The sequence below is a fragment of the Medicago truncatula genome, chromosome 4 (genome assembly GCF_003473485.1).
Source record: "Medicago truncatula cultivar Jemalong A17 chromosome 4, MtrunA17r5.0-ANR, whole genome shotgun sequence".
Lineage (NCBI taxonomy): Eukaryota > Viridiplantae > Streptophyta > Magnoliopsida > Fabales > Fabaceae > Medicago > Medicago truncatula.
Window position 1 is genome coordinate 29,683,975 of NC_053045.1, and position 17,333 is coordinate 29,701,307.

The 17,333-nt window shown below is 32.5% G+C and overlaps 1 protein-coding gene across 2 annotated transcripts; it reads left to right on the forward strand.

The window, feature by feature from the left end:
- The first annotated feature begins 1,668 nt into the window (after positions 1-1,668).
- On the forward strand, positions 1,669-11,120 carry LOC120579962 (BEL1-like homeodomain protein 8). Of its 2 annotated transcripts, XM_039832741.1 has the most exons (6): positions 1,669-1,830; positions 2,078-2,239; positions 2,465-3,558; positions 7,952-8,382; positions 9,491-9,551; positions 10,215-11,120. In XM_039832741.1, exons 3-6 carry the CDS (start codon positions 2,503-2,505, stop codon positions 10,665-10,667), a joined length of 2,001 nt encoding a protein of 666 aa, XP_039688675.1. In that variant the 5' UTR covers positions 1,669-1,830; positions 2,078-2,239; positions 2,465-2,502; the 3' UTR covers positions 10,668-11,120. The 2 variants fall into 2 exon arrangements, with proteins under 2 accessions (XP_039688675.1, XP_039688676.1); XM_039832742.1 differs by lacking the exon at positions 1,669-1,830 and having other exon boundaries at positions 1,934-2,239.
- Positions 11,121-17,333: the final 6,213 nt, after the last annotated feature.

A 17,333-nucleotide genomic window follows, 5' to 3' on the forward strand; every position in this document is an offset into this window, starting at 1 on the left:
AAATATATATGATGAAGAGCAAGAGAGAAAAGTGAGAGAAATAGTATTTCTTATTTGTGTCAGATTCTATTATGAGAAATAATATTTTAAATATATTATTGATGCAAACACACAACCAAACATGTAGAAAATTGTTAATCAACAGCAAAACACTTATAATAATTTATTAGAATATTACTAAAATATATTAATAAGAAATTTGGGGTGCTAAAACAAAGGTGGATTTTTGTCGCAATGAATAGAGAGTTCGAACGACAGAATCTAGAAGCGAAACAACGTGGAGAAGGAGTGATCAACATTAGAGTGATTTATAGGTTTTTTTTTTTTTAATTTTTTTAATTTTTTTTTTTTTTTTTTTTATTGCGATGGAGGATGAGTATGAGAAGTGGTGTGTGTGAAAATGAGAAGCTTTTATATGAAAATGCTAAACAAAACTGTTTTAGTTAAATTTCAAGTCTTTTTGATTATATTTTTTTTGGCCTCTATAAATATACTAACTTTTCGTTTTAGTCCTTCTAAAATTTTCCTTCAACTTTTAATTCCTATATAATTTTCAATCACTACTTTTGGTCCCTATTTTTAAGTTAATTTTATAATTTTTTAATGAAATTGTGCAGAAATGTGTAGAATATTGTAAAAATATTTCCCAAAAAAAAAAAATAGAATTTTTTAACTAAACATAAATTAAATATGAATTTTTAACCATAAAAAATATAAAAATTCATATTAAATTCATGTTTTGTTAAAAAATTCTAATTTTTTTTTTGTGAGAGATTCTTATAATATATGAATTTTTCTGAAAAATTTTATTCAAAAATATAATTCTATATATGAGTTTACTTTAAAATAGGGACCAAAAGTGAAGATGGAAAATTTTATAGGGACTAAAAGTTGTAGGAAAATTTTAGAAGGACTAAAATGAAAAGTTTCCATATTTATAGGGAAAAAAACATATTTAACCCTATTTTTTTTTTAACAATATGATAATTATATATAATTGGGCCGGTCGTTTTGGGGTTTTGGTAGACCTATAAACATGAATCGAACTAATCCATTGTTATCCATCTCAATCCAATTTTCAAACCCTGTGTGACTCGCCCAACCCGTTTTTGGTTTAGACTTGGCAAGACTATACTCGATTTCGTTCGGATTAATGTGTGTAATTTGTCGGGTCCTATCACCAATTTCACCCTCTGTAATCAGTTTGTTTGGGTGTAAATCACCGTTTTATGCGACTTATACAAGTGAATTAATCTTACACCACATGCAAGTTTATTTTCATTATTAGATTAATAAGTCTCTTCATTTTTCATTTAGTAAAAAAGTAGACTTTATTAATCTAAAGTTAAAAATGATTTTGTGTGATGCAAACATTGCAAAGTACAGATTTGTTACAAACATTTGTACCTTAATATCATTAAATGTTTAAAATTACATAAATATATGATGAGCCTGGGAACGTGACAATTAAAGAACAGAATGGAAAACATATACATACATGAGAAATTAGTAAAAAAGGGAAAAGTAAGGAACCAATTCAGAGTTCCCATCAAAGGGACCACAAATGTTGGAGTTTCACCCCACTCACGAATCACGAGTCACAAAAACGTCACATATTTCCTCAGCTTCTGAACAAAGTGTAAATTTTGTCAAAAAAATAAGTGCAGTAAATAACAAAAAAAAGTTGAGTTGACGTTAATTTAGACGTGAAAGCTAACGGATGAATATCGGTTTAGCAATCATTGTTTTTCTTTCACACCTTGCTTTGCTTCCTCCCACTTCCATTTCCTACCTATCCTCCACACAAACAAGAATCTATCTTCCACCAAGGTAATCTAAGAAGTTAGCTTCACTTCTTTTTTGATTCTCATTATATATATATATATATATATATATATATATATATATAGTTGTAACTTGTGGATATACTAGATGTGAGTGGTTTGGTTAAATTTTTTGAAAACCCAACAACTAGATCCATTTGAGTTTTTGTAAGAGAGATCAAGGGCTAGCTAGGGTTTTACTCAAACTATTATATGCTGAAGCTTAACAACTTTGTTTTTGTTTTCTTCTTTAGGTGTGCTACATCTTCATTGTTACCGACATATATATATAACACAGGTTAATTGGAAGAAAATTACATTATTTTTGGTGCTAGACGATACCATAAAGGCGGTTGTAGAGGATCCAAATTCTTATCGCTCGAGTTTTCTTCGGTTTCGATTACAAGAGAATCAAGGTAGAAAATATGAAACTAGTTTAGAGAAAGAAGGAAAAAACACAATTTATCTTGGTTAATTTGGTGTTCTATTTGAATTACAGAAGTTTTACTGATGCATCTAATGATATGTTGACTCATGTTAGATGCATGTATGGAACTTTTTTTTTCATTAAATCCGTATTAATATTATTATTATTATTTGATTGTTGATTATGATTAAATATATATATATATTTTTTTCAGTTTTGAAAGGCCTCAAGTATAATTGTTGGAAATTTGGAATGAGGCCAGATCAATTGCATGTTGCACAACAAATTAGGAGAGATAAATTGAGGATCCAGAATCAAGAGTTTCCTAACAACAACATTGAACAATTGTTATCATTACACCAAACTTCACAACCTGCAGGTTTCAATAACTTGGATCTTCTTCATCTCAGAAATGCCAACAACAACATGCTTGATGATCATGATCAAGAAGGTCTTTATTCATCTAATCAAATGATAAATAGTTTTTCAACACCATCAAATCCTTTACACAGAAACCCTTTGGAATATTATTATGAAAATCATGAAATCAATCCTAACTCTTTCTTGCCTACTTCTGAGATTCACAATAATGATATTTTCAAGTCTTCAACTTCCATTAGTTCACATAGCACTTCAGAAATGGCTTCTTTAATGAATCATCATGGCATTTGGGGAGGTGGGAATAGTAATAGCCCTACTGTACCTGTATGTCATGAAAATGAAGCAAATTTGTGGACAAATAGAGGTGTAACTGTTGTTGACAACAGCAACATGGGTTCTTTCTTTAGTGATTGTAACCCTCAAGGTTTATCCTTGTCACTTTCATCAAATTCACAATCCAAACCCTCAGCTTCATCTTCCAATTTTGAACAAGGTTCTTTAAATGTTGTGAAACCAACAACATTAATTTCTAGAGACAGTACTTGTAGTAGTAGTGGTTTTAGGAATGTTGGTCCACTTGGACCATTTACTGGGTATGCAACAATTTTAAAGAATTCAAGGTATTTAAAACCTTGTCAAGAATTATTAGAGGAATGTTGTTGCTTTGTCAAATCCTTTGAAAATAATAACAATAATGTTCCTAAATGGGTTTCTAGAGATGTTGTTGGTTGTTCTAGTTCTGGTGGTGTTGATGAAAAAGGTAGTAGTAATTCAGGTGGTTCATCTTCAATGTTGTATGGTTCAAAAGAGAAAGAGAATAGTGGTGATGGAGGAATTGGGAATAACTTTTGTCTTTCTTCTTCTGCTTCTTCTTCTCGACCAGAGTGCCAAAAGAATAAGGCTCAATTACTGTACATGCACGATGAGGTTTGTTTTCTTCACTGTTCATGTAACCCTTATAGCTTGTTTTATTTTATGTATGATTTTATTTACTTTTTTATGTTCTTTTTGTATGTTATTGTTACTTAATTAATGTCTGTCAGGAACTTACTGTTATTTACTGTTTTAATTTAAAAAAGGTTAAATGCTTTGTTAATAGTATTTGTAGCTGTCTTTTACTGTTGATTCAAAGGTTATTAAAAGTTTAATTGAAAATATATACACAAGTTTAATAAAGAAAAAAACTAGGTTTGATGTTCAGAAAATTAGCAAAGACAAAATTGTATTATCATGTGGTATATTTTTTCAAGACATGGTTAATTTTGTAGCTTAATGTTTTCTTAGATTGGTCTGATTTGAAAAAGATTTTTTTTTGTCTGATATTGGATTTCTATTCTTGGTAATGCTGCTTTTATTCTCCTGACAACATAATTTTTGATTGGAAACAAGTTCTTAATTTTTGACTTGCTATTACAAATCTAGGTTTATGATATATATTCAGAATTTTAACATATTTTTAGGTTTTGGGGTGGGGTGGCTATAGCATGTCATTCTGTCCTATTATGTTATTCTTGCATATTTAGTTTGTGTTCAAAGTTTATCATAGAACTTCTGGTACTTCTCATTTTCTTTTGAAATCTTGGGTCTTGTTCTTGTTATTCGAAAATTTACCTGATTGAAAATGTTTTTTATAAACAAAAGAAGGGTCTTGCTAACTAGGACATTTGTTAAGAATTTAAAAATGGAATTATTGATAATTTTTATGTAGAAAGTTGTTTTTTGATGTCTCGATTTGTTGAATACACTAATCTCACGAAAAAAAACTATTTTTTAAACTTTTTATCATGTGCCATTAAGGCTAATAAGAGCACTTATTAACATTTTCGATAAAACAATATATTAAATGAGAAATACTCTAAAATTTATTCCCTATAAAATCACAACTTTTAGAGTTTCATTCATGCATAAATTTATTCCATTTTAGTCTCCATTTTCAAAAAGTGTAAAAATCAAAATCAAAATCGAAGAACTAGTCACTATAAAAAGTCTCCATTTTAGTCTCCAATTTCATTCATGCATAAAAGAACTAGTCTCTCTACAAAATCAAAATCAGGACAATAAATTGGAAACAATATATATATGGACTAAATTTGAAAAGTTGCAAATTTTACAGAGAATACAAAAATATTTATCTTTTTTTATTGATTCTGCATAAATTATTGGCAAACTTTTTCAATAAAAGATACTTTAACATTTCTAATGAGAAATGCTAGAAATATTTTATGTAACATTCACTATTTTTATTGGATTAAACTCGTGAATCTCATCAAAATCCATTTCCAAAATGTGGGATTTACATGTAGTTTATTGTCATTGTTACTCTAATACATTTACCTAGTTTTTTGGGATCCAAAAGGTAAATCATTAACAAGTTATTTATTTATAGGTTAAATAAAAATGTTTTTCATTTTTTAATGTGTAATTTTGGCAAACAGTAATTTATAAGTGAAGACCCAATTAGATTTCTCAATTTTCTCCCACCCCAAATTAGTCTCCTACAAAATTGAAATTTAAACTAGTCTATGATATTTTTATACTCAGAACAAATTAGTCTCTCTCTAGTATGATGAATGAGGATAAATTTATTAAATGGACAAAAATGTCAAAGACTAATGTGAGTTTATTTTTCATATTTAATTTGGAATCATGGTTGATACATACATACATAGACACACATGGATGCTTTTAAAAGGATTGATTGAAATGGTAGATTGATATCTTTTCTAATTTGTTTTTTCTTTATTCTATTTTCTGTCTGTGGGGTTGGATGTAGAGGTAAAACAGCTTAACTTTGATTTGACATTGTGGTTTTGGTTATTTGGAGTTTGAGGAACAAATTTTCTCAAATCATATGGTGTGTTCATTCATTGATTGTATTTAGGTTTGGTCTTGGATGTTGACTGTGTGGGGTTGGACATAGAGTTAAAATTGCACCAACCATATGGTGCAATTTTCCCCCCATTTTTCTAAGTGTTTTGTTTATGGCTTGGAGAGTATTCCCATGTATCACAGCTGGTTTGTACATTTTCTTTTGCTTTTTCATACTAGAGTTTAATGATATATGTTATTCACATGGGTGATGCAAATTAATCCACCTATGGACTGTGCACCGGTTTATATGTGTAGTTCCGACATTTCAGAGTGATATCGACACAACACTCACACATAGATTACATTCAATCAAATCTATTTTCTCAAATTATTACCAGTGTCTACGCGTCGCTGTGTGTAGTGTCAATGTCTATGTTTCATAGGTATTAGATTTTGAAGTATCCCATGGAAGATTCTTGTATTACTTTCTGATCAATATTCCAAAGGAAATGCTTCCAAGTTCAAACTCTATTCTTAATACATTCAAACAGATTAAGATCATACCCTTTTTCCTCGTACCATATTAGTTTTGGTTTTTACCTAGTTTATGGAGAAGAGTATTGGTTAACTAAGATTTTGTAATTTTACTTGTGGCTATGGTTGTTAATTGTGGATGTGGTCGCGGTTGCAGTTACGATTCAAAACTTGAAAATACGGCTAAATGCAGTTGATGTGTCCGTTATCGCAGTTGCAATGTCGTTGAAAAAATATCTAAAACCTTTATGCAATTGTGCTCCATAATATGTGGCTGAGCTTGAATGGCTGTAGTTTAAGGCAATGAAAAGAATGATGAAATGAAATAAATAAACTCAATCTTTCTTGCTGAAAAGTTAAGCAAACAGTGATTTGGATCCTGTCCAGTTATTTATAAATCATGTTAATGGTCCAAAATCCAAACAAGAATGCTTTTTTGGAACCCTTCAACTGTGTGTCTGTTCATTTTCTAAAAGTACTTTGTTCAAAACTCTAAAAAAGTTTTTAGGGAATACCCTACCTGGTTGCATCAACTTACTCAAATTGGTATTATTGCAGCTTTTACTTTATGTCATCTTGCTACTTCAGAACATAATTAATATTTTTACTTTAATATAATAATTGTGGTTGTTATAATAGTATAAAATTCTCATCATGTTTTGTAAGTTGATACAACTCAATAATTATGAAATATTGTAGTGATGGTTTTTGATGTGGCAATAGTGTTCCTTACAGTGCATGGTTTCAACTTTACAGAACTTTCCTTGTTGGTAGTATAGAGAACTTTCTTATTTACCTCGAGAAGAATGATATAAATGTATGATCAATATAAAGAATACAAATCATAGGGGATAGAAAAAAATGAAAGACAAAAAAAGAAAAAAAATAATGAAGTTCCTTAATAATTTACATCTTCTGTTCAAAAAGCTCAAATTACTTTTTGTACTAAACAATAGATTATCTGATGCAATAGGAATACTACTTTATGTCTTGACCAATTTCTTGGTTGTATTATTGTTTGTATTCTAAATACGTAGCACCGACACTTCACACTAAAAACTTGTTCAGATCGTTGTGTTAGATATAGTTGATGATTTGTTAAAATTAGTTTAAAGTTGTTTAAGGTCGTAAAGGATTAGTTTCAGGTTGGTTATAGGCCAAATACATTTCCGGATCCTTTAAGTTTCATGTTTGTTTCAGATAGATCTTTTAAGTTTCATGTTTGTTTCAGATAGATCCTTTAAGTTTCTAAGGTTTCAGATAGGTCCTTTAAATTTCGAGTTTGTTCTGATTGCGGAATGTAGAGAGAACCACCTCACCCATTTAACGGACATATCAGCTTTGACTTAACCGACATAACAACTTTGGCTTAACCGAGGTTGACAGAAATGACCTATCCGAAACAAACTCGAAACTTAAAGAACCTATCTAAAACAAACCTGAAACTTAAAGGACCCAAGGAGGTATTTGACCTCGGTTATATCAGTTATCGTAGAATCACTTTATGAAGTGTATCATATGGTCATTGAAAATCATTTGAAAATCGAGTGAGTAACACCGCATTGACTCATGCGATTATATATTCAATCAGTTTATTTCTCAAATTATTACCAGTATCGATGTCATGTCTGATGTTCGTGTGTTTACGCGATTAGCATTCTACATCTGTTAAAAAAAGTGTGTTTATTTGTTTCAAATTGTATAGGCGTAACCTTGACGCAACTGGCAAAGTTGTTGTCATGTGACTGGAAGGTCACGGGTTCAAGTCCTAGAAACAACCTCTTGTGTAAAAATCGAGTGAGTAAGGCTATGTACAATACATCAAATGGTGGAACCCCTTCCCAGACCCTGACCCTGCATATGTAGGAGCTTTAGTGCACCGAATTGCCCTTTATTTGTTTCAAATTGTATACTTAGAATATACTATAAATAGTTAAAAAATGGTATTGATAATAATGTTGAATTTTGGATATAGGTTACAAGAAGGTACAAGCAATACCATCAACAAATGCAAATGGTGGTTTCATCATTTGAGTCAGTAGCTGGTCTAAGTTCAGCTACACCATACATTTCATTGGCTCTAAAGTCACTATCAAGACACTTCAGATGCCTTAAAAATGCTATCACAGATCAACTCAAACTTACATGTCAAGTATTAGGAGAGGACTTTTCAATACTACCAACAACCACAAGTAGCAGTAATAAATTTGACAGTAATAATAATAATATGACAAGGCTAAGGTGTATGAATCATCATCATAGCTTACAAAAGAACAAATCTGGAGGGAATAGTAATGTAGACTTTGTTGAACCTCAACAACAGCATGTTTGGAGGCCCCAGAGAGGGTTACCTGAAAGATCAGTGGCAATTCTTAAAGCTTGGTTATTTGAGCATTTTCTTCATCCGTATGTTTTTCTGTCACTCTTTTACTTTATAAACTTTAAAATTATATAAGTACGTACGGATTAAACTTTATATGCATATTTTTATTCTCCATATTTTCAAAAAAACAAAGTTTTAATCCTCATTTTGAAAACTGTTTTGTGTCATCAATTTCACTTATTTTTCTTCTTCTTGACTTTTCCTACCCTATCTCATTTTTGTGTCTTATTCATTGATGTCGTGATAGAGTCATAAATGAATAGGTTAACAAAAGCAAAATAAAGTTCTTTTGTAAGTGAAATTGGGGGATCGAAGAATCGATGTTAGTGAAATCGGGGGATCGAAAAATTGGAGGATTAGAACTTGGTTTTTTTTTTTAAATAGGGGATCAAAAGTGCGTTTAAGCTAATACATTTTCAATCTTTATAATTGTCTTGAGTTTTTTTGTTTTTTTTGTAAACTCTATACCCACTTTTTAGTTCCTACAAATTACAAAAACTTTTAATCCTAGGTGTAGTTTTTTAAATTGTAGAAATTGAAAAGTGAGTATAAGGATGAAGGGCAAAGAGCAACGAATTAATTTTATAAGGATTAAAACGAGATCAATTCTATGATGCATAAGTGAAATAAATCTTGTATCATGCTCAAGTTAATTTTTATGATGAGACTTGTTGATCAAATAGTAAAGAGTCATGCCAACCGGTGTCACGGGGCACTAGTTAAGGATGCCAAAAAAGAAAATTATTACCATAAAAGGAAACAATTTTAACTTTTTTAGTATTAATTACACAGTTTTCAATTCAATAACTATTATATAATTTCATTTTTTAGCATCCTTAACCAGTGTTCTGGGAGTACCGGTTAACATTTCTCAACAGTAAAAAAAAAACACTTGTGCATAGTGCAAGATTATTTTGCTGAGGCACATTATACAAAACCCTAATACCATATTTAACCATGTTGTATGGAAAAGTATTATGAAGGAGAGTTTGATGCCTACTACTGTACAATTTTCCCAGCCCTAACAAATTATGCATTGACATTTGCCTAATCCAGTATATCTTATGTTTTATGAACATGATAAAAACATTAATGTTTGAATTTTGTTTTGCTGTTCAATTTCATTTTCAGGTACCCTACGGACACTGATAAACACATGTTAGCTACTCAAACAGGTCTATCAAGAAACCAGGTGGGGGTCTACTTCTTTTGAATTCATCATGTCTAATGTCTATACTCATTTTTATATTATTTCTCTTGATGGAATTTCTATTTGACATGCACTCTTGGATGGCTTCTAATTGTTCCTTGATTTTCAAATCAATAATTGCACTCTTTTTTTTTTGTTTTTTGAGAGAAATAATTGCACTCTTGGATGGTCAAATATTTAAAATTATTCTAACCCAAAACTTTGATGTTTTTAAATCAATAATTGTTCCTTGATTTTGTTTGTTTTCATTTTCATTCTTGAATCAAAGTTTTTTTATTAATAATGCTAATACTCCGTACTACTTTGTTTTTATTGTCTCTTCACTCTCTTGTCAAAATTGTACTAACAAAAATCCATTTGCAGCTAAGCAATATAGACCGTCCATCAGATGACTCACATTTTTAGTTTGACAATTTGAATTCAAATTTACGACAAAAATGAGTTCGTCTGATCTTGATTTGATGGTCTAAATTGCATAACTGGAATGTGCGATCCTTGCCCGTGCAAGTGATCTTAATCCCTACTCCTAGGAATGTTTTTGAAGACTATATTATGTGTCATTTTGTTGAGGAAATCTCAAATTAGTTCCGACTTGTTTGTGAATTTTTACTGCTGGAATAACGATGTAATAACTGATAAAAATAGGTATCGAATTGGTTCATAAATGCTCGAGTCCGTGTGTGGAAACCAATGGTTGAAGAAATACACATGCTTGAATCAAAAGGCACAGCAGAAGCTCAGAATCAGAACAATGATAAAAATGAGGCATGCAGAGTCGGAACGCATGAAAAGCAATTTCAGTGTTTGGAAATGGGGTCATCTTCAGGCATTAACAATGTTGAAAAGGTTATTACAAATGAAGAGCAATGGATTAATAATCTTCAAGAGAAGAGTTCTAAATTGGAAAGTGATCAGATTACACCAAATATCGATTCAACAGTTATGGGTTTTATGCCGTATCAACGTGGATCCGTGTCGCTGACTTTGGGTCTAAGACACGGCGTTGAAAGTGTACAACAGCAGCAACAACAGTTGCAGCAGGATGTAGAGCTTAGACATCAATTTGGAGAGCACATGATCCATGATTTTGTGGGTTAATTAGCTTAGCTGATTATCATGTTTTCTAGAGATTTGGAAATGGAATTGAAGGAATAATTGGAATGAGGAAATTTACCCTTCGCTAGACTTAAAGTTTAGATGAATTGAGTCGTGGAGGTTGGCCAGAGTGAAATACGTTGTCCAACAATTTGCTGGAGAAACAAAGGGGTGTTTACTTTTAAACTTGGCAAAGCCCCACAAAGTTGAGGTAGCAACCGGGTTGAGAGTAGTAAGCAGCTATGTAGCACTGACACTTTATATCGAAGATGTGCATGTCTAACATGTCCAAATCCGACAGTGACACGACACATATACATGTGGTTACATTTAATTATTCTATTTTCTAAATTATTATTGATATCAATGTTTCAATGTCGCGTCCGGTCTTCATATATGAGTCAGAGCTTCATAGCTAAATACAACGTGTTTCGAGGGCTTTTCATTTCAGTTAAACTAGCGTCCCTGCATCCACGTTTTTGTAATTACAACTACAATTTAATATTTAAATTTAATGTGATGTTGGGCACAGAAAGAGAGAGATATGGTGTGAGACTATATTTTTTCAATGTGATGGGAACCATTTTCTCTTCACCAGCTAACATTGAAGGTCCAAAGGTGATATATGTGGAACTTCCTTTCTGAATCTAGCTATTTATGTTATGTATAAATTGTTTGATTTATGTTCATTGATCCCATGTTCCTGATAACAAAAGAACAACAAGATCAGCAAACAAAATGCACGTTTGGGTGCTTAAAAAAACAGCAATCTTGTCAAGAATTGCTGTTCTATTAGGATACCTAAAACCGGTGTATGTTAACTGCCGTTGAAAGTCAGCTGCAGTTAACTTCCGTTGATATCAAGCAACGGTTAACTCGCGCTTGGGGAAATTCTTGGTGGAAATGAGAAAAAATCTAAAGAAAAAGAGCAATTTTCATACCGTTAACATCAAGGATCAGTTTCCCATAGCAACCATTGATGAACTTCACATAACCACTATTTTTCCAAACTAGATTTACGATCTACCACCATATTTTGGTAGCTCCTAAAGATGCATTCAAAGCATCCTTTCATACGGTTGATTGAAATTTTAAATTCTTGGTGATGCCATTTGGACTTTCTAATCTCCCTTCATCATTTCAAGCCACTATGAATGAGGTTCTTATTCCTTATCTTCAGGGGCGATTCTCTTCAAAGCTGTGGGGTAGCATTGGCTACCCCCAAAAGAAGAAGAAAAATTTAAAAATTGGTAAAAACCCATTCTCTTCAGGGGCGATTCTTCGTTGTTGTTTCATTAAATATAAGTAAAAATTATTGTAAATTTATTTTACTTATTGATTAAGTTTAATGAATTTTACTACAATAGACCTACCCATTTTCACGAAGGAGCATTTTAGCAAGATGCACCTTTTTATTTGGACCAAAAACCCAATTTTTGTTTTTTTGAAAATATGAAAACTGAATGATAAAACTGTAATTAACTTACACTAATTAATGTTTTTTTACTTCCTTTTTTTTTTTTCCTTCGTCTCTCTCTTCTTTCGATTCTCTTTTCCCCATTCTTCTTCCATTTTGTTTCAATTGAAAGTCCGTGGGAGTTGAATCACAATCTTTTGCACTCTTAAATTTGTAATACACAGCCATGGTAATTTATTCTTTCAATCAACAATACAAAAACAACATAATCAAACAATAAAACTCAGAACAAATCAAACAACACTATATACCAATTCTCTATTTTTCCCTTTTTAAGATCAAACTAATCGAACTACCATGACAATAAATCGAAATCCTTCCAATGATCTTGAGAGCAAAAACAACATCATGGGAAAGATCAAAGGGAGTCAGAGAAAATGGAAGAAGAATGGAAAAGGAAACTGAGTGAGAGAGAGAGAGGCTGAGTGGAAACGAAGAAAAAAAAAAAGGAAATAAAAAAACATTAATGATTGCAAGTTAATTACAGTTTTATCCTTCAGTTTTCATACTTTCAAAAAAACAAAAATTGAGTTTTTGGTCCAACTAAAAGGGTGCAGTTTGCTAAAATGCTCATTTATGAAAATGGATGGGTCTATTGTAGCAAAATCTAATATATTAGTTTTTAAAATATATTTTATTTCTTTTTTATATCTGATCCTTAGTAAAAATTGTACGAGCTTCGCCGCTGTTTATCTTCAAACATTTGTATTAGTCTTGGTCGATGATAAACTTATATACATTTCTTCTTAGGAGTCTCATTTGACACGTCTTCAACAAGTTATGATAATATTAACTCAAAGATCAACTCTTTTCCAAGATTACTCAATGTGAGTTTGGAGTGAACAAAGTTGCTTATTTGGGACACATTATCGTACTGCGCACTTGCCTCTGTCTATTAAACCTTACCTTCTGGTGCCATTTAATTTGGGAAAGGAGAGTTCTTTCCCACCATGGGAAAGTTGATCATGTCCATTAGATTAAATAAGGAACATATTCCTATCATACCCTCTCAACCACTAGATTATTTTTTTATACTATCTTTCACACCCTCTCTTTCATATCCCCACACACCCATACCACCACCACTAAATCACAAATTCAACAACCACTTTGACCACCACTGCACCACCACACACCACCATGGTTGCTGCCGGAAAATTTGTTAGCGTACTATTTTCAAGGATCAAACAAATTTAGTGTGAGAACATGAAAGAGAGAGGGTGGAAGATAGTGTAAAAAATAATCTAGTAGTTGAGAGAGTATGATAAGAATGTATTCCTCATTTAATCTAATGGACATGATCAACTTTCCTATGGTGGGAAAGAACTCTCATTTCCCAAATTAAATGGCACCCTTCTACACATCATGTTTGGGAAGATCTAAGTGTGAATTGTACTGCGCACCTGCCTCTGTCTCAAGGAAAGTCAACAATTGGGTCATTATTGATCGACTATCCAAATAAGCACACTTTTGCATTTTTCAGCTACATCCTTGGCTTCCATATTCCTTGTTTGCACGGGATGCCGAAAACTATTGTAAGCAACTACGATAAGATATTTATTATCCATTTTTGGAAATTTTTTAGTTCAAGCTCAATGACACTTCACTAATTATGTAGTGTAATGACTTTACTATAATACATGTTGCCACATTTTGGATAAGCTATAATCTACTTAAATCATTTACTCTATTATGTTTGTTCCATTTACTCTATTACTGAACCAATTATTCTATTCAGATCATCCTAAATGACGGAAATTGATATTAATATTTTTTTTTTGGTGGTGAATTAATAAGGCTCGTCTTTTGACTTTTTTATTATATTTTCTGGCTAATTGGACAATTTAAATGTGACATTTGTAACCTCTCTTTCATGTTGAATTTCAAATTTTCCTTTTTGATGCAGGGTGAATAGACTCCGGTTTGCATTGCAACTTTGTTTTCTTTCTTTTGAGGAAAGGTGCAGTTGTTTGTTATTATAGAAAGGGATCCATTATATAAGCAATTCTCTACCCACATGTCATTAATTCCTACATTTAAAAAATCAACATTCGAGTCTCACGCCTTTGTTTTCGTTTATCAAAGCCACCTAATAATAGCATAGCTCAGTTGGTTAGAATAATACATAAAATATGTAAGGTCTGGGGTTCAAACTCCGACCAACAAAAAAAAAAAAAAAAAAACTTAATAATATTCCTTACAGGACGGCTTCTTCCATGGACCACTATGGCCATATGTTCCACCATGGAGTATAGAAATTTTAGATGGTGATAGATCTATGTCTTACAATAATATGGTAGACCATCTACACCAAATTTTTTCTCATCTCACTTTATCAATTCTTTTTACAATATTGTCAAACTTGAATTATTTAAAAGTGTTTTTTTATCTTATTTAAATATATGCTCAGCTTTTATCTCAAAAACAAAATACGTTTAACCTTAATCTTAAGGTCAAAAACAAAATATTAATGTTCATAATCTTCATCAATCTTGTTCATTTTCATCTTCATATTCAACCTCAACAACAAATTAATACTCAAAAAATCTAGAATCCAAAAAATTCACACAGTGAATTGCTAAAGCAAATCTGAGTATTTTAGAGTTTGACCGTTTCTTGATTTTCTTATTATCAAACCCAACCTTCATCTTAAACTTAGGTGGATCTGTTTCTTTTTGTAACTATTATTTTTCTCTATAAATTAGATGGGCTTGATTGCACAACCCATGTGGTATCGAACCCAAGTCTGAAAGATGGGAATGTAGAGGAGGACGACAAGACTCTAGTATTGGACAAGATTTGTATAAAGTTTTTGAATAAAATCATCATTTTCAACGTTGAAATGCTCTAAATCAGTTGGGTTCATTCAGGTTTTCGAGGGTTTGAACCGGGTCAACGTGACAAAGCAATCAAGGCGGGAAAACATGATTTTAAGCTCAAGAGCGGTTCCCTTAGTGGAAATGTGGGGACAAGCGGTTGTCCAAGATGGAGGAAGTGCTGATCATGGGATTAATGGTTCACCAGTTAGTTATTCGTATAAATAAGTGTTTCCAAGTCGAAAAATGGGTCGCAAATCATTTATAGAATTCTACAACACTCAAACTACCGACGTCTAGGGAAACGAGTTATACATAATGTATGTAAACTATTGATTTGTAGACCACCTTTATTTTTAATGCAATGCATTTTACATTCCTTTTAAGTTTATGCGTTTAAACTTTTACCTTCTTCTTTAATTTTATCTTGCTTTTACTTGCAATCTCAAACTATCGAGAGACAGTGCCCTCTACTTCAAAACATGTCCTGCTCTCTAAGTAACCTGAGTGCATCTTGTGGCCCTTTTTCAAACCTTTTTTTTATTTTTTTTTTATCAAAACCTTTGCACAACATGTCCTGAGACTCTAATTCGGTCTCGCTTGTAATAATCAGAACTAACCCGTAGTTTGCCGAAAACACAGGTAAACAGTTAACCATTTTAAATCTTAAAAACTACATTTGTGTTTTTTACATAACAATTGAATTTGTTTATTTTTTTTGAACAAAAATTGAATTTGTTTATTATTAGATCAACTATTATTTTTTAACTTCACCATGATGGTTCATACTTCATTTTATCAAGTTCACCATGCTAATTGTCACTTTTTATTTATTTATTTATCAAATATGGAACTTCTGTATTCAAAACTCCACTCAAATGCGTTTTTTATCCCTTACTTTTATTGATTCACTATTTCAAACCCTAATTTCCATATGAAAAATATACGTCTGCCGGTTTTTGATCTTTTTCAATCTTTTCGTACGCTTTTTAGATTATTTTTTGTTGTTTTTAACAAGCAAAATGAGATTAACAATATCATTGATGATTCACCACGCACAAGATGTGCAAAAGAGAATCATCCAAAAATAACACAAAGTCTAGTCAAGGTGCATAAAACAGCAGACACTGTAATAAAGATCCAGAAGAAACAAGAAAATTACAGTCTAACACCCATACAAGATAAAGGGTGTCTCCACCAGTCATGATAGCTAAAGACAAAAGTAGTAACATTTTCTCTTAACCAATTAAAAGATAACAGTTTAACCTTTTCTACTAAAATTTGTGGAGCTGCAACCGTTTGAAAGAAAATGTGATGGTTCCTTTCCTTTCAAATAATCCAGACACAAGCCTCCAGATTATTTGAAAGAAAATGAAAGAAGAATGTGGTAGACCCGCCGTATGCCCAAACTGAAGAAAATGAAACTTACTCCTTATTGGGGCAACAAAAGATAAATGCAGCCACTGCAAGACCGCAGACCACACCCTTTCAGAGGTATCACAAAGGAAGATAAGATGATCTGTCGTCTCCACAGATCCGCACCCATCCACACAAAGATTATCGTCACTAGGTAGAATATGACGCCGAAGTAAATTGTCTTTGGTCGGAAGCCTATTGCGAAAGAGTCTCCAAGCAAACAATGACACCTTTATTGGAAGCTGCTTTTGCCACACATCCACTAATAACACCTGGTCAGAAAGTGCATCCACCATCGTGAGATAGCGACAAGTCCCCTTAACAGAGTACCCATTAATGGGACCTAGCAGCCACCTCCACCTGTCAGATATCTGATCTTGCAAAACAATAGCATGTAGCAAAGTAGCACACTCCGTAACACTCTCCTCCTCCCAGGCTAAAAAGCGCCTCCTCTACTCCCAAGCTGCACCCCCACCTCGCCCACCCTCTCCTTGACATATCTTCCACCGTTACCTACCTATCTAAAGCCAAATAAAAAAGGCAAGGGAATTTGAACTGTAAGGGAATTCCGCCCACCCAATTTTCCGACCAAAAGTAAGTACTCCTACCATAGTCTACCACCCTACAAACGTTGTCCTCAAACCAACTCCCCACACCCATCCCTACACCACCGCGCACACCCTACATCATCCGCCACCACACAGAACAATCCCTCTCTCCATCTTTCAATTGGCCTCCCTCTTCCCCGTACCGAGCTTTCAACACTCGATACCAAAGGCCCTCCCTATCTACTAACATCCTCCACCTCCACTTCCATAACAATGAAATATTAAATTCAAATAACTTCCTCACCCCTAAACCTCCACCCTCATTTGATAAACAAACCGAATCCCAACAAATTTTCCTAAGATCCTTCCCACCCCCCCCCCCCCCCCCCCCCCCCCCCCAAAAAAAAAAAAA